The sequence below is a fragment of the Carcharhinus amblyrhynchos genome, chromosome 4, assembly GCF_965287045.1.
Source record: "Carcharhinus amblyrhynchos chromosome 4, sCarAmb.v2.hapA, whole genome shotgun sequence".
Classification (NCBI taxonomy): Eukaryota; Metazoa; Chordata; class Chondrichthyes; order Carcharhiniformes; family Carcharhinidae; genus Carcharhinus; species Carcharhinus amblyrhynchos.
The window spans coordinates 33,521,697-33,540,591 of NC_137327.1; the positions used below are offsets into that span (position 1 = coordinate 33,521,697).

The following is an 18,895-nucleotide window of genomic DNA, read 5'->3' on the forward strand; positions in this document are numbered from 1 at the left end:
CCCAAGTGAGTCGGACTTGAAGATATCCAAACTAAAATTGCCTCCAGGTTGGAAGAATTGCTAACTCTACCGAGAACAGTGATCAAAAACTATAAGCATTACCTTTGGTATAATTATTAAAAGTGACAGTTATCACTTCAAGGGCAAGGTTTAATTAGAACAAAAAACTTGAAACCAAATACCTTCTCAGCATCATGATAAAATGTCAGTTCACATTCTCAAGCGAACTGGAAGACAAGCCTAGTCTTATTTACCTAATTTTATAATTAATCAGCAATATAACACATTTTTTACAAAATGTTCTGCATTAAGACATTCCATTCCACAATTTCCCAACTGAGAATTTCCACTCTGAGCTGATGCTTTTGGGAAAATGGCAAAGAGTAATCTGGCATTGCGTTAGGGGAAAAAAATCTATTATGTAAAAAGAGGAGGAAAAATAAGGCCAGTGTACTCCCTTGTGGCTTGAATAGCACTGCCATCGACAGAGAACAAATTCTAAATCATTTGCCTTCGCCTTCAGGTGAGGAGTGATTTGCGGAAAGTTGGTGCCAAAAGGAGACTAACAAAAAAAAATGCACACTGAATGGTGCATTATAATGATAATAATCACTACATCTCAATGATATATAAATTCCACCATACTGTTTTTCCATCTCAACTAAAATCCATCTCTACCTCAAATTCAATATCTATTTGCAAAATGACATTTAATTTTAATTTTAATAAGTTAAGTACTATGCATAAGTTAATTAAGAACTGAACTCTGAATTCAAAGTGCAGTACTGTGGTAAGTTCCCATGAGGGAGAATTTTTTTTGCCATCTTAAATTCAATCATACTAAAATAGATCAAGAAATCAATTTCATTTTCTGCATAAATGGCACTCTTCAATTTGAAATTTAAGCTTTCATTTCCTGTAATGTCAGATTTCTTCAGAATTCATCAGCAAGTGAAGCCGATCACTGGGCTTTGATGTCACTACAAATTTTGAATCATTTTAGCGATGGAATAAAATTCTTCCTCTTTTGCAGCTAAAGTCCTAGTTCTGTATCACAATATTTAAAGGGACAATTGTTATCGAATAGTCCAAAAACTGCTACTCCAATGAAAATACAATCTCTATGCGTCCCTGGAGGACTGATGCATCAACAAATCTGAACAACTACAGTTACTTTGCAGTTTACACTACTGTTTGTATTGTGGCAAAAGAAACAAAAACACCAACAACAAAATAATGACAAAAACTGCTGGAAGTACTCATATCAGGTAACGCCTTGGAGAGAAATTTTTCAGGTCAATAATTTTTCATCAGAACTGAAGAAAGATAAAAAGGCAAGAGTTTTTAAGCCAGTAGAAGGAGAAAGGGGCAAAGCACATAAAAAGGGAAGATCTGTGTTAGAGCAGAGGACAGATTAACTAACAAAAGACTTTGTGAGGGAAAGCCAAAGGGAGTATCAAGATGATGCGCGAATGGCAACATAACCAACACCTGAATGCAAGGTTGAGAGATAAAGGAAGAAACAAGGCAGCAAAAAAAAAATGCAGAACAAGATAGCTGACCTAAAGCTACTGAAATCAATATTGAGTCCTGAGGGTTTTATAGTGCTGAGCCAAAAGACGAGGTGCTGTTTCTCAAGCATGTGTGGAGTTTCACTGGGACATTGTAGCAGGCCATGGACAGAAAGGTGCGAGAAAGGTGGATAATTAAAATAACAAGTGACAGGAAGCATGGGATCATGCTGAATGGAGGTGTTCTGCAAAACGGCTACGCAGTCTATGTTTGGTCTCCCCACTGTAGAGGAGGCCACGTGATGAAGAGCAAAAACAGTATATTGAAAACAAAGATATGCACACATTTCACCTGGAAGGACAGCCTTTGATAATGATAGAAGAAGAGGTGAAAAGACAGGTATTGCATTTGCATGGAAAGGTGCCAAAAGAAAAGAAGGGGGTGTTAATGGTGACTGAGGAATGGACCAGGCTGTTGCGGAAGGAATTGTTCCAATTGTCATCAAAAATAAATCAGAATGAATGACAAATAACGACATTCATCTGGTTTATCACAGTGCTTTCATTGTTGTTTAGAAGGTTAAAACATTAAAAACACATTCTCAGGCTGTGGGCATTGCTTGCAAGGCCATTTATTGTCCTTAGTCCTCCTCAACAAGGTATTGATAACCCTTCTCTAGAAATGCTGCAGCCGTGATTGGTGAAGGTAGTCCCGCATTGCAGTTAGGTAAGGAGTTCTAGGATTTTGATCTACTGAAGCAACAGTGATAAATGTTCAAGTTAGCATGTATGTAACTGAAAGGGGAACTTGGAGGGAATGGCATTATGTTTTCCATACTGAAGTGAAAGGATACTTCTAATTTTACAGTTTAATCTATTATAGCATTGAGAAATAGTTGTTTGGTAGTACAGAGTTTGTGTATTGCTGGAAAAGAAACAGGCTATTGAAGCTTCTCATCTTGCACTCATCAGGACAGATGCAAGAATGCTAAATTTCAAAAGGAACAATAACTTGTATTGCATGAGAAAAGGGGACCGATTGGTTGGCAAGTTGATTCTGGTTGAGACATTGCCATGGCAAACTCACCAGTAAACTACTGCTCCCCACACTTTTGTTTAATTCAAAACAAGTGCAATACGTGGATATGCTCCTTTTGCTTACAAAGAGCAAAACATTGTAAGAACATAAGAAATAGGGGCAGGAGTAGGCCATCTAGCCCTTCGAGCCTGCCCCGCCATTCAATAAGATCATGGCTGATCTGTCGTGGCTCAGTTCCACTTTCCCGCCCTCTCCCCATAACCCTTAATCCCCTCTCTTATCAAAAACCCATCAACCCGCGTCTTAAAAATATTTAGCGAGGTAGCCTCCACCACTTCAACGGGCAGAGAATTCCAGAGATTCACCACCCTTTGAGTGAAGAAGTTCCTCCTCAACTCCGTTCTAAACCGCCCCCCTTTTATCTTGAGGCTGTGCCCCCTAGTCCTACTGTCTTTTTTGAGCGGGAAGAGTTTCTGCACCTCTATCCTATCCATCCCATTCATCATCTTATACGTCTCAATGAGATCTCCCCTCATTCTTCTAAACTCTAACGAGTACAAGCCTAGTTTATTCAGCCTCTCCTCATAGCTCAACCCCCTCAACTCCGGTATCAGCCTAGTAAACCTCCTCTGCACTCCCTCCAAGGCCAAAATATCCTTGCGCAGGTGCGGCGCCCAAAACTGCACACAGTACTCCAGCTGCGGCCTCACCAATGCCCTATACAGCTGCAGCAAGACCTCCCTACTTTTATATTCAATCCCCCTCGCTGTGAAGGCCAGCATCCCATTCGCCTTCCTGACCACCTGCTGCACCTGCAAGCTGGGTTTTTGCAACTCATGCACAAGGACCCCGAGGTCCCTCTGCACCGTCACCTGCTGCAGTTTTTCACCCCGTAAGTAATAGTCCTTCCTACCATTCTTCCTACCAAAGTGGACCACCTCACACTTGCCAACATTAAATTCCATTTGCCATTTCCTGGCCCATTCGCCCAGCCTATCTAGATTCTTCTGCAGACTCTCCACACCCTCCGCCCAATTTGCCGTTCCCCCAATCTTGGTGTCATCAGCAAATTTCGACACTCTACACTCGGTTCCCTCCTCCAGATCATCTATATAAATGGTAAATAGCTGAGGCCCCAGCACCGGCCCCTGGGGCACTCCACTAGTCATCATCCGCCAATCCGAATAGCACCCGTTGACCCCCACTCTCTGCCTCCTATTTGACAACCAATCCTCTATCCACGCTAACACCCTACCCCCAACTCCATGTCCCTCGACCTTCTGCAATAACCTCGTGAGGTACTTTGTCAAACGCCTTCTGAAAATCCAGAAAGACCACATCCACCGGCTCTCCTCTATCCACCGCCCTAGACACATCCTCATAGAACTCCAGTAAATTTGTCAGACGCGACTTCCCTTTAATGAAACCGTGCTGCGTCTGCTCTACCAAGCAATTCCCTTCAAGGTGCCTCGCAATTTCCTCCTTAATGACGGATTCTAACATTTTACCTACCACAGACGTTAAACTAACCGGCCTATAATTCCCCGCCTTTTGCCTGGCACCCTTCTTAAACAACGGCGTAACATTAGCCATTTTCCAATCCTCCGGCACTTCCCCGGAATCCAGCGACGTCTGGAATATGTGTAGTGTGCACAAGCAAACCACATTGTGAGCACAACCGACAATCTTAACGGCTGGCGGATCATATCAAACAGCGTGTCACTTCAGCTGTTCACAATAGACAGACTACTCACCAGACTCTAGCAGCCTGTACTTACAAAACATGGACATAATGTCTAACGTTAGATGCGATTCCACAATTGGCCAAAATTTACTGAACAGCCCCATATGTGCTAAGAAACACACCAACAACCAATTTAAGATTAATTAAGTTTAAAGATTATTTAACTTGTATTCTTCTGTTCCTGGGCCTTGTTGAATATAAGCTGGTTGCCACTTTTCCCTGTTACAACAGTGAAACACTTGGGGTCTCCTGAAGTCATGAAAGATGCTATATAAATATGCATTATTTCTTTCATCAATTATACTGATGAGTTCTTGATCAAATGAAGTGAAATGTTACAAGTGAAATTGCATTAGATTAAATGCAGCACACAGACTATTAAGTCATTAAGTCCTGTAAATGGCTAATCATTACCTGCACTCTTATTTATCACCTTAATACCCTTACTTAACGAAAAAAACTACATACCCAGCAGTGACAGCATTTTAAGATTAAAGCTTCAGATCTGCACTATAATGTGTGAAAAATTAGATCCCTGATTTAATTCCCAGGCTGTCAAACTCTAATCTTTATGTCCTTTTCTTCTGGATTCCACCAGCAGAGAAAATACCTTCTCCGCACCCTATAAAAGATCTTAATTAGATCACTAATCAACCTGATAAATTTGTGAATAAAAAACTAGCTTATTTTCCTCTCTCAACTCAGGTATTATCTTGCTAAATCTACAGTGTGCTTCCTACAAGATCAATATATCTTTTCTCAAATGGTGGTATCCATAAATTAAAGTAGTACTGCAGATGCAGTCTGTCCAAGGTTCCAACAAAATAAAGCATCACGTTTTCACTTTTGAATTCTCAATTCATAAATTCATTCCAGTCTTCTGCTTAGCAGTATTGACTTTATTAAGCACTGATGCATTACAACACACTAATATTCCAAAAGCAGGCTTCAAGTAGATTACATCTCTAAAGAAAAGATATTTTCATTTGGCATCCAAGAGCAAATTTATATCAAAGCAGCGTTGCAGCTTTTGATTTATCAATGCCAACACCAGTCAAAGTTCCTGATATTGCCTCAAAAAAAATTCACTGGACAAATTATAAAGTCATAATTTTTCATACGCTTTTTTCTGTAAAATTGTCACCATTACTGAATTACCACAGAGTTGGTGTCTCCACAAAATTCTTCCAACCTTCACTCATACTTAACATATGAAGGAAGAAAAATAATTCACCTGAATGGTGAACTAGTTGTTATATAATAGACAAAAGGAAAGAGGATAAGAAAAAGAAAGGGATTTACAGTTATACATCATCCACATCTGTTCACGTCTGCCTGAGGAAGGAAACTTAATTCATCACACAGAGTAGATTGTAAAAACTCATAATCGACTGGGAGCACAAATATTATCAATTTCTGGTACTAGAAATATAAAACTTAGTATTGTGATTATTTCATGTAATTTGAATAATGATGATTTCAACATGATTAATAGGTCGCTAAAAATCATCAACTATAAAGATCACAAAATTTATCGGTTTACTAAAGCGAGAAATAATGAAATATAAACTAGAACACTTGGTATTCCTAATTAATTAGGAGAACGATTTCTTTTTATTATTCGTAATTACCACTGTTTGCGAAAGTTAAGGAAATCATCACTAAAAACAGAAAATCTGCCTGGTATTTAATGCAAGCAATGGGGATCTCGCCCACCTGCTGTAAGGCCAAAAAGAAGAAAGTGACACAGTGGGGATGATTCCTGGCTTGGGTCACTGTCTGTGTGGAGTTTCCACATTCTCCCTGTGTCTAAGTGGCTTTCCTCCAGGTGCTCCGATTTCCTCCCGCTGTCCAAAAATGTGCGGGGTAGGTTGATTAGCCATGCTAAATTGCCCCTCAGTGTCCCTGGATGCATAAATTAGAGGGATTAGTGGGGTAAATATGTGCAGTTATGGGGATAGGCCTGGGTGGATTGTTGTTGGTGCAGACGTGATAGGCTGAATGACGTCCTTCTTCACTATAGGGATTCTATGATTAAATGCCTGAGAGGCACTTGAGTGGCCAGCAGTTGACCTTCTTGAGGATTAAGATCCCGAGGGGTGAAAATCCTGCCCCCTGAAAATTGCCGGCCAAGCAGGCTGGCAGCCGTCGATTGCAGATGGTGTCACCAGGGGAGCAGTGGCAGCTGCTGTCGATGCACTAGGGAGAAGCCCAAGATTGCAGAACAATCTAAGCCACAGGTAAATGAGAATGCATTGTGGGTTGCAGAAGAAGGAAACTAGGGTTGGCAGCAAGGGCAGAGGGTGGTTGACAGCAGGGATTCTCTTTCCTGAAGTTTGGTCCTCAAGTCAGGCACCGAGTACCTTTGAACGAGGGACACCCCCAGGGATCCTAAAAGTAAACCAATGGGGTTCATGTCCAATCAAAGAACCATACCTGTAGCAGTGTGATCAGCTTAGATTTGTAATGTCCCTGCCAAACCATTTTGAACAATATTGTACATGCTTATCTTTCTCCTGATAACACCAAGATATAATGACATTATTACACTGTGCTTTGGCAATGGCTATTTGTAAAGCCCAACTTCTACATTTGCACTCTGAAACATAATTTCCTATCAGTTTTTCTGAGAGCAATTATCTAACAGAAGTAAATGGGATAACATTTGGAGATGGAACTGAATGGCATGCAACTGGACGTCACGTGACAAGACTTCCAGAAATGCGTAATAGCAGAGCTGAGAGTGAAATGCAGACTAATGATACGTTTTCAATTTCTTGTAATACTAAAAGCACAATACTGTCAAATGAAAATACACTGCAACTGGTTTGCTCCTAAAAGGACTTACAAACAACTTCCCTAACCAAACAGTTCATGTTTATTTGCTCCAATAGTATCAAAGACCCAAAGTACATACAGCTGAAATCTGGATTTTGTACAATTTAAAGTATTTTATATAGTGCATGAAATGTCATAATTTATCCAGACAATGAAATTCCCTTCATACCTGAATAACTAATATCTGTATATGGAGTTTAATTGCTAAGTTAATAACTGATTTATTCTCATTAACAGTATCATAAATACACTCTCTGAACAAAATGTTATTAGAAGCATTTATCTGTTTATATGAATTGAGAAAAAAAAATTCTAGGCAATGCAATGTGAATGCCAGTGCCTACCTTCCAATCAATGAACAAATCTGTGGTCTTGTGTTCCCTTTGATGCTTCCAAATATATCAGGTATCATATCACCATTAAAGCTAAAAAAAGGAATAAATATAGGTTAGACAAACCTAACATGAAGGAATCAGATAACTAACGCGCCTAATAAAATTGAATAAAACATTGATAAGCACAGCTCCTTTCACACTTAATCACAACAGCGAGGCAGTAAAACTGGCTAGCTCATCATTAAAAGGAGAAAATACAGTTTTTCATCAAAGGCAAATTTAAAACATCGAAACGTATGAATAGACGGCTTGCTTTGCCATTCAGTTAGATCATGGCTGACCTGTATCATATCGCCATTTATCCATCTTAGTTCCATATTGTTCAATAGCCTTTATAACAAAATTTATCAAGCTTAATATTAAAATTTACAACTGACCTGGTCTTAACAGCTTTATGGGAAGTATATCATGTGATTTTCTTTCTTTAGGCAACTAGCTATTGCAACAATTTTTTGTGTCTGGTGTAATACAGAATCTCCAATTGATATGGCTCACAGATTGATGTTTTTCCCACTGGTTTCTTAACTAAGAAACTCTCAGAACTAAACTAAAAATTTTTTGAACATTTGGTGCGGCAACTGCAACTTATGGAACAGCCTTATATTAATTGACAGGCCATTATTCTATGAAAACTGCATAAATGGGAATGTCTTTACAGTCAGAATGTACAACTTTTTTCATTCTACTCTATCTTATGCAAACTGACAATTTTAAGCAGGTTTTTTTCTGGAAGCTGTCACATGATTTAAGTAATGGTGAAATGTTCCTCTTCATCACATTACTGTTTCCTGAAACACTTGGGACTTCTACAACTTTTCAGTAAATGAATTTTTGACTGGGAAAATAGACAAGGAAATATCATAAATTGAATAAAATAGATACATTAGCCATTGCCATCTGAAGGAAAACAAACGTAAACTTTGATGGAGGCAAGCTATATTACAGATCTAAATACATAGTTTGCATTACCACATTACAATAAATCAAACTTTATATATGTCCTGCAAAATTACTTCCCCATCATAGCAAATTGAGAAACAATAATCCATTTAAGTTTGAAATGATAATATCTTCCCTCTCTTTATTACAAATTCAAATAGGTTTCCATTTCATCAAATGATCCAATTTATTCAGCTTCAGAAATGGACTAATGTATTAATTTAAGCATGCAAGTATCCGAATTAAACAGCTTTGATGCTACAATAATCTTACCAGTAGCCACTTTGTTTCAGCTTGCTCTGGGTCCACAAGCATAAACGGCTGATTAAGGTTTTAGTATTATGAAAGATGATTAAATTTCTCTTTAAAATTAAATTTCATTTTTGGAAGGCAATAATACAATCTTTTATTCATAGATATGAAACTTATCTCTGAGTTAGCCCTTTGGACCTGAATTTGGTGAAAAAAAATGTTGGATAACAAATGCAGTTAATTTGACACCAAAGTAGCCCACTGGATTGGCACCTCATTCACCACTATTGTGTAGTTAGTATTTGTGAAAATAATAAGATAATTGTAAAAATGCAAAGCGCAGACAGCATTGCATGATCTGTTTTAAAAGGTGGCTTTGTTTTTTTCTGTATTCAGCATTTCCTTAAAAAAAAGAAAATCCAGTACACAGTTTGAAACAATGTATCAGGGTAAAAACAACAGGGTTGCTTTGTTAACAGGCTTTAGTATTTGAATCAGATATTTTTGAAGTCTAACCAATCAATTTGAAATAGACATTTGTATAGCAGCGGCCTAACAAATTTGAATTTTGTATTTTGATAACCTGTGAACCAATCCTATTGTGTGAATTTTGGCATGTCATCAGGGGTATAAAGGCCACTGCTCTCAACTCCAAATAGCCAGAAAGACATCCACTGCCTGTGCCAGCAACTGCCACAGTTCACAGCTAGAGAGAGACAGAACCTGCTCCAGGTCAGTGTAACAGCCACATTTTATGTCTTAAAAGAAAGTCTCATCTCAGAAGAACAGACCTACGGAATACAGGAGAAATCAGCAAAGAAAAACATCCTGGAGGACTACAAACCTAATTGACAGTTGAGAGTGACTAAAAATTTCAATTTTTTTAATGTTTGTTAATAAGTGGGAATTGTAATTATCTAAACACCATTCCATTAGAATAGCATTTTATTTGGTTTGTTAATAGTTTAGTTAACTTGTTCACTGTTAGATAAAATAAAAAGTGTTATTTGTTTCTTGTTAAAGTGTGTCTCAGGTTGCTATTTTGATTTAACCATAAAAATTGTTGAGGGTAGATCATAGTATTTCTTATATACTCATTAATAGATTATGAAGGGAAGTACTTCTCTTTGAGTGGTTGAGTGTTAGTTCTAATACCACCTCCTCTCCCATGATCACCAATTCACAGAGCATTTCAGTTCAGTCTTTATATTGCCAATGTTGACAGAATTGCAAGGTCAATGAAGAGCAAGGACCCAAATCAATGCACAGCTAATGACTTATTCCACAGAGCAACCACATGTCACTATAAAAAGCGAGACCATAGCAAAGGTATGGCACTGGTAGTGAGTGAGCTGCAACCTCTGAAATTATTTTAAAATCAATTTCAAAAACAATTTTAGTTCTAAAATCTCTATAAAATGCTGTAAAAAGTATTTTTCAAGTGCTGAGGCAATTTTTCTGTAAAGGTGAAGTCAGCAGCTCCTTTCCACTGTTCACATTTTAAAAATTCTTTCACTGGATGAGTGTCGCTTACTAGGCTATTAATTGCCTATCTCTAGTTGCCCTAGAGAAGGCGGTGATAAGCCGTTGCAGTCCATGTGGTGTATGTATACCACAGTGCTGTACAGAAGGGAGTCCCAGGAGTTTGATTCAGTGACAGTGAAGGAACCGCAATAAAGTTCCAAGTAATGGGTCTACAAGCCAGAGGAATGGAGCCCAGATGGAGGATCTTTTTCTTTGTCATGTAATATATTCTAGATATTGTCGGTCCACAGCACTAATGGACCACAACCACAGCTACCATCATTTCCACTGGAATTGGAAATCATAAGCTGCCCCAATTTGCCTATTTCAAGATGGAATTTCCTAATTGGGCAGAAGCAGAACTAATTCCAAGCTACAGACAGGAGTAGCCATTTGCAGACAAAAGGTTTCTCAGTGATTTTGAGCACAAAAATAATCATTTGTATGGGCAAGCTTAATCATTTCTTTTCAATTGATTAGCACTGATGCCTCACAGCATCAGTTCAATTCCCAGCTTGGGTCACAGTGCAGAGTCTGCATGTTCTCGTGGGTTTCCTCCGGGTGCTCCGGTTTCCTCTTACAGTCCAAAAGATATACTGATTAGGTGCATTTTTTTTTGTCTTTTTTCAAATTCAATCCAATCAAGTCTAGTTCAGTCTCAACAAGTTGAGACATTCCAGATCCAAATTAACAAGACAGGGCTCTCACCTCCTGTCTTGGGCTTGATCTACATGATCCAAGCTGATTGGCGTAGCAATAGCATCTCCTCCAAAATGAGCTTGATCTCATTTGCATCTTAGCCAAAAGGCCGAGATGCTGCTTTTAAAAATTGTCTCAAATGAAGCTGAAAAGTAACCTAATGACTTCAACCAAGCATAGCATGTCGATACTACACTTGATCTTAGCCAAAAGGTTGAGAAGGTGCATTGGCCACGCTAACTTCTCTGTGTAGCAGAACAGGCGTCGGAGTGTGGCGACTAGGGGATCTTCACAGTAACTTTGTTGCAGTGTTAATGTAAGCCAGTTGTGATACTAATAAATGAAATAAATTTATATGTTTGTCAATTCAGCTGGAGCCACCTGTGAAAAGAAACGAACTGAGCAACATGAGTGGCTTAAATTAGCACGTAGACTGGCTGTTTCTGTTTATCTTTATTTTTATATTCATATTTAGAACAATTAATCAAAATAGTGTGACACAGGCTTTTATTGAGCCTTGAATGGATTTTTAATGCATTTTACAGATTCAATTTGATGTATTATTAAAGCTTTTAATTATGCAGATATATTAATGCAGAGGATTGACCAAGTTCCATTAGCTCATTCTTACAGTGAGGGTAAAATATGTTGTGGCTAAAGCACCCAAATGATTAGAGATTCATTGTATTAAATATTTGACTTAATTTTGTTAATTACTTCCTTGGCTTTTGGAATTCGTTCAGCCTTATTCCAGCTTAAAAGCATGGAATTTAAATTTCACCCAAAGAATGAATGGGAAAATCTCGCTTGCAGCTTAAAAGCAGCAAAATCTAAACTTAATCACCAGGAGACAATTATCATGTTTATTCTGAATATGCATCATCTCTGCAGACAGAACTGATAACAGACCAGGCTTCAAAGATATGGAAACAATTACTCAAATACTTCATTGCAAGGAGGCTGATTTAATGTACCTGATTCAATAAACAAGAATGCTGCTAATGAACACACTGGTTGGTCAGCCAGAATAGCCACTGATTTTTTTCTCACAATGGCAAACTACATTACCAGTGGATAAAAATTATTTTAGAACAGTTTGGGAGACATGAGGTTGTAGAGAGTGGAGAATTAAAAGGGCAAGAAGCTCAGTCATGCTTTTGGATTGATGCAAAGTATTCAGCAAAGCAATCACCAAATCAGTGTTTGATATCCCCAAAGTAGAGGAGACTGCATTGTGAGCAGCAAAAAGATTATGCTAAGTTGAAAGTGCAAGAAATAAAATGCCATTGTACATAGGTGTATCTGGAATGCTGGCCAGTGGGAAGGGAGGAGCTGAAAAGGCAAGTGGTACATCCCCTGTGTCTGTATGGCAAGGTGCCATGGGGTGTTAGGTGTGATGTAAGAGTGGATCCGACTGCCAAGGAGGGAATGATCCTTTTGGCATGCCGGGGGGGGGGGGGGGGGGGGGGGAGGAGAGAAGAGAGAGAGAGAGAGAAAAAGAGAGAGAGAGAGAGAGAGAGGAAAGAAGCAAGATATATTTCAAGGTGCCAATGCACCTTTTTTTGTAACCTTACAGATGCCAGACCTGCTGAGATTTTCCAGCATTTTCTCTTCTGGTTTCAGATTCCAGCATTTGTAGTAATTTGCTTTAATTTTTGCCAATGCACTGTAGGTAGTAGAAATGGACGGAAGATGAGGACAAGGGAAACCCTGTTTTTTTTTAGAATTGGAATCTGTTCCTTGTACAGAATATTTCAAAACATGAAAGAATGCCTCATGGCAGGGTAATAGGCATTGAGACGGTATAGACCTTCTTTCAGGTGTTCAGCATACCTTTCTAAGCACAGGGCTGTATTCAAATATGATCAGTTTGGCATTTATCAACTTCTGGGTGACCATGAGAAGAAAGTGTAAATAAAAGTGCTTTTTCATAAAATATAGTGAAATCTGAATTTTAAATATTGTTATAATCTTCTTTCAAAACTATATTTTTTCTTTTGAAGTATGGAAATACATTGCATTATCTGGAATTTTTAAAAAAAGTCATAATTCCACTTTGGAACTGTCAACAAATATGCCCCTTCCAATATATCACCTAACCAGCACGATACCTGAAGGGGAAGAGCTGTTTGTTTTGAGCTGCAATCACTTTGTTGGTGTGGAGAAAAAGAAGAGGTAAAGGCAAAAGCTATTAAGTTACTGGAAAGCACATGTCAGAGAAAGGCATGAAGTTATGACCTCAGAATTTTTTGGGGAGAAGCAAAGAACATAAGAAATAGGAGCAGGAGTAGGCCCTCTAGCCCTTCGAGCCTGCCCCGCCATTCAATAAGATCATGGCTGATCTGTCGTGGCTCAGTTCCACATTCCCGCCCTCTCCCCATAACCTTTAATCCCCTCTCTTATCAAAAACCCATCAACCCGCGTCTTAAAAATATTTAGCGAGGTAGCCTCCACCACTTCAACGGGCAGAGAATTCCAGAGATTCACCACCCTTTGAGTGAAGAAGTTCCTCCTCAACTCCGTTCTAAACCGCCCCCTCTTTATCTTGAGGCTGTGCGTCCTAGTCCTACTGTTCTTTCTGAGCGGGAAGAGTCTCTCCACCTCAATCCTATCCATCCCATTCATCATCTTATACATCTCAATGAGATCTCCCCTCATTCTTCTAAACTCTAACGAGTACAAGCCTAGTTTATTCAGCCTCTCCTCATAGCTCAACCCCCTCAACTCCGGAATCAGCCTAGTAAACCTCCTCTGCACTCCCTCCAAGGCCAAAATATCCTTGCGTAAGTACGGCGCCCAAAACTGCACACAGTACTCCAGCTGCGGCCGCACCAATGCCCGAGACAGCCGCAGCAAGACCTCCCTACTTTTATATTCAATCCCCCTCGCTATGAAGGCCAGCATTCCATTCGCCTTCCTGACCACCTGCTGCACCTGCAAGCTGGGTTTTTGCGACTCATGCACAAGGACCCCGAGGTCCCTCTGCACCGTCGCCTGCTGCAGTTTTTCTCCATGTAAGTAATAATCCTTCCTACCATTATTCCTACCAAAGTGGACCACCTCGCACTTGCCGACATTAAATTCCATTTGCCAGTTCCTGGCCCATTCACCCAGCCTATCTAGATCCTTCTGCAGACTCTGCCCTATCTCGCTCTTTCCCTGCTTGCCTGAAATCCCACATGCGGTTTTCAACCTACAGCCAAAGAATCCTTATCTGCATACAACTTACCTGCATTTGGAGTTTTGAAAAGCTGAGACAAGAAAAAATTATCCAGTTCTATATTCTCCAGTTCTATATTCTCCTCCACTCTGACGGAGCAATGGTGAGAACCTCCAGACAACTTCTGAAGACCAGTCTGCACACGAGGGAGCTCCAGGTTGACAGCATTGAAACCCTGTGCGCACTTGCATTATCCTTTATTTAATGAAACCTATTCTCTAAAGCTCAGAGCCCTGTTTGACCTTTGTTGTTTGTGTTTGTGTGGGTGCAAGCCGCAGTATTTTTTTAAAAAAGGGATAGTCGTACTTCCAGAGTATAACTGTGTATTAACCAGTTCTTACAATTAGTTTAAAAAAAATGAATCAAATCGTTTTAAGTTTATTGAAAGAAGCCCGGTTAAAGTCTCTTTTATTTTGAGTCTAACAACAGCAAAGGAAAATAATTGGCCATTTTGGTGAGTGAATTAAACTTTTAAACTAATGGCGCGACCTGTGAATTAGTGGGCTAGATAAACAGCACACTCCGCTCATCCCAGTTGTAACGATGTGAACGTTCATTAAAGAACAAGTTAAGAGGGCACGCAGAGAGGCTTTCAGTAGAGCAGCCACTTCCACTAAGCTGTGTTATTACAATTATAAAGGCGATTCCTTGAGGATTTTAATGGTCTCTAAATTATAAAAAATAAACTCTCAGGATTCTTCTGGCCAGTCCACATCCTACAACCAGCTTTGAAAATTCTGTTCACGTTTTGACAACTGCAACAAATTGCACCCCAGCAGCTGAATATTCTAAAATGTTCAACATTCTAAATAAAACAAACAACATCCTAAAAAGACAGTCAATTTGTTCCATCTCTCAATATTAACGGAGCCTTTCAAAAATTCCAGGATCCAGATCCAGACTTAAAAATTAATCAGTTCTTTCTTGAGCATCCATCAGATAATCATAGATGTGTTACAGGGCAGGAGGCCGCCATTTGGCCCATTATGTCTGCACTGGCTCCTCAAACAAGCAACATGACTTAGTGCCATTCCCCAGCCTCTTCTCCACACCACTGCACATTACTTCAATAGAAACAATCATATCGTGCCCTCTTGAATGCTTCGATAGCACTTGTCTTCACCACACTTCCAGATGGTGCGTTGCAGACCCAAACCCTTCTTTGTGTGAATTTTTTTTCTCACATCACATTTGCTTCTTTTGCAAAAATTCTGTGTCCTCGTGATCATTTTACAAGCAGGGACAGTTTCTCCCAATGTACTGTTTCCAGCCCGCTCATGATTTTGAACATATCTATCAAATCTCCTCAGCCTTTTTCTCTATAAAAGAACTGTCCTACTCTCTTCAATCTGTCCTCATAACTAAAGTTTCTCATCCCTGAAATAATTCTTGTAAACCTCCTATGCACTCCCTCCAATGCTTTCATATTCTTCTGAAAGCATGGCACCCAAAACTGTACATAATACTCCAGCTAAAGTTTAATGTCTTATACACATTCAATGCAACTTCCTTGCAGTTGTACTCTTATGCCCCATATTAATACAGCACAAGATACCCTATGCTTTATTAACTCTTCTCTCCATTTGTCTTGCCATATATGTACACATACACCCAGGTTCTTTTGCTGCTGCACCTCTTTAATAATGTTACCCTTTTTTATAACATCCCTCCATGTTCTTCTGACCAAAATGCATCACCTCCAATTCCCCCATCTTTTCTCTGTAAACCTTCACATTCTTTCTTTTCAGAAAACATTCCAATTCCCTTTTGAATGCCTTGATTGTCAGGGAATATGGTAGAGGCAGATTCAATGTGCTCCAGACCCTGACCACTTGCTGCATGAAACTTCTTCATGGGTTGCCATTTTATTTTTGCTAGTTACGTTAAATCTGCGCTCCTTTTGTTCTTGATCCTTTTATTAGTTGGAAAAGGTTTCAGTTCAGACTCGTGATTTTTTTTTAACCAACTTTCCTCTTAGCCTTCTTTTTTCTAAGGCAAACAGTCTCTGCAGTATCAACAGTTGCAACACGCTACAGCGAAAAACCGCACTGACCTCCTCAGAAGACAAGCATGGGACACGCCAGACAGAGTATCCTTCGTCATCCAGTACATCCCTGGATCGGAGAAGCTACGACATCTTCTCCGAAGCCTTCAATATGTCACTGATGAAGACGAACATCTCGCCAAGGCCATCCTCACACCCCCACTTCTTGCCTTCAAATAACTGCACAATCTCAAACAGACCATTATCCAAGCAAACTACCCAGCCTTCAGGAGAACAATGACCACGACACCACACAACCCTGCCACAGCAACCTCTGCAAGATGTGCCGGATCATCGACATGGATGCCATTATCTCACGTGATCACACCATCCACCCAGATACACGGTACATATTCTTGCAACTCAGCCAACGTTGTCTACCTGATAGGCTGCAGGAAAGGATGTTCCAAGGCATGGTATATTGGGTAGACCCATGCTGACACTATGACAACGAATGAATGAACACCACTCAACAATCACCAGGCAAGAGTGTTCTCTTCCTGTTGGGGAACACCTCAGCGGCCACAGGCATTCGGCCTCTGATCTTCGGATAAGCGTTCTCCAAGGCAGCCTTCACGACACATGACGATGCAGAGTCGCTGAGCAGAGGCTGATAGCCAAGTTCTGCACGAGGACAGCCTCAACCAGGATCTTGGGTTCATGTCACACTAGCTGTAACCCGCACGACTTGCCTGGACTTGCAAAATCTCACTAACTGTCCTGGCTGGAGACAATACACATCTCTTTAACCTGTGTTTAATCCTCTCTCCACTCACACTGTCTGTATCTTTAAAACTTGATTACCTGTGAAGACTCGCATTTCAACCATTATTTTGAATTGAGTTTGTGTCTTTATATGCCCTGTTTGTGAACAGAATGCCCACTTACCTGATGAAGGAGCAGTGCTCCGAAAGCTAGTGGTTTTTGCTACCAAATAAACTTGTTGGACTTTAACCTGGTGTTGTAAGATGTCTTACTGTGTTTACCCCAGTCCAACACTGGGATCTCCACATCACATTATTTAGCCAATATAGTATCTATATTATGTCCCTTTTATTCTACGTAGCCAAGTCTGGCGCTGGCACAGTATCAAATGCCTTTTTAATGTCCATGTACACTACATCAACACAATTACCCAAATGAACGCTTTGTTACCTCCTCAAAAATTGTTACAAACAGACGAATCAAGCCGAGGCAAAACTTCGAACCACCTACAGTGGCAGAAATAAATAAGCATATTACATGATCGTGGATGTGACTAGCAGGGTTCTACACAAATATCAGATGCCACCTGTAGATCAGCTGATAACACCCTCACCTTAAATCAGGTCATAGATTAAAGTTAGACCCAAGAGACTGGAAAATGCAATCTAGGTTTACATCCCAGTGCAATACTGAGGGTCTAAAGTCTGATTTGTTGAAGGTCTTTTGGTTGAGACATTCAATGGAATCCCTGGCTGTCCATCTATATGGGATGTAAAAGATCCCATGACAATACTTCAAGGTGTAGGAGGGAAATTTTCCTGTGGTCAATAATTATCCTTCAGCAAACACGCGCAGCATAGTTGTATAATGGTTAGCACTGCTGCCTCACAGTGCTAGGGACCCAGGTTCGATTCCCGGCTTGGGTCACTGTCTGTGTACAGTCTGCACATTGTCCCCATGTCAGTGTGGTTTTCCTCTAAGTGCTCCGGTTTCCTCCCACAGTCCGAAAGACATAGTTAGGTGCATGGGCCATGCTAAATTCTCCCTCAGTGTACCTGAACAGGTGCCGGAGTGTGGCAATTAGGGGACTTTCACAATAACTTCATTGCAGTCTTAATATAAGCCTACTTGTGACACTAATAAATAAACTTTAACTTTAAGGTTTAAAGGGGCAAGGTTTAAAGGATATGTATGAGGCAGTTTTTTTAATATACGGAGTAGTGGGTGCCTGGAACTGGCTGCCAGGAGAGGTAGTGGAAGCGGATACAGTAGTGACTTTTAGAGGGGCATCTTGACAAGTACATGAGTAGGTTGGGAACAGAGGGATATGGTCCCCAGAAGGGTAGGGGGTTTTAGTTAAGTTGGGCAGCATGGTCGGTGCAGGCTTGACGGCCGAAGGGCCTGTTCCTACGCTGTAATTTTCTTTGTTCTTTGTTGTTCTTTAAACTTAAACACAGAACAAATTATCAAATCATTATCTTGCTGTTGGTGGGACCTTGCAATGTGGAATTTGGCTGCCAGATTTCCGAAGTTACAATAGTGACTACACTTAATAAATACTTGCTGCAAAGAGGTTTGGGATTTCCTGAAGTCGTGAAAGGCATTGGATTTTCTTTGTGTTTTAGTTGTTTCAGACTAAAACAGTGTTTCAATTCTTAATCAATACCACCAAAACTTCTCACTTGTTTACTTTCGTTACAAGTAGGCTTACATGTACATTGCAATGAAGCTACTGTGAAAAATCACCTAGTTGCTGCACTGCAGCATCTGTTTGGGTACACTGAGAATTTAGCGTGGCCAATGCACTAATTGGCACGTCTTTTGGACTGTGGGAGGAAACCAGACTACCTGGGGGCAACCCATGCAGACATGGGGAGTACATGCAGACTCCACACAGACAGTGACTGAAGTCGGCACTGTGATACAGCAGTGCTAACCACTGTGCCACCAACTGGTTTAAATATTTAGTCACCAAGGTGTTGTAT

General features: G+C 40.1%; 1 protein-coding gene across 1 annotated transcript in view; it reads right to left on the minus strand.

Annotated features, from left to right (window-relative positions):
• itfg1 (integrin alpha FG-GAP repeat containing 1) overlaps positions 1 to 18,895 on the minus strand; it is a 289,515-nt gene that overhangs the window by 240,934 nt on the left and 29,686 nt on the right. Inside the window, exon 5 of the mRNA XM_080186953.1 lies at positions 7,477 to 7,557. Coding sequence (XP_080043079.1) covers positions 7,477 to 7,557 — 81 coding nt within the window. The remainder of the gene's footprint in view (positions 1 to 7,476; positions 7,558 to 18,895) is intronic.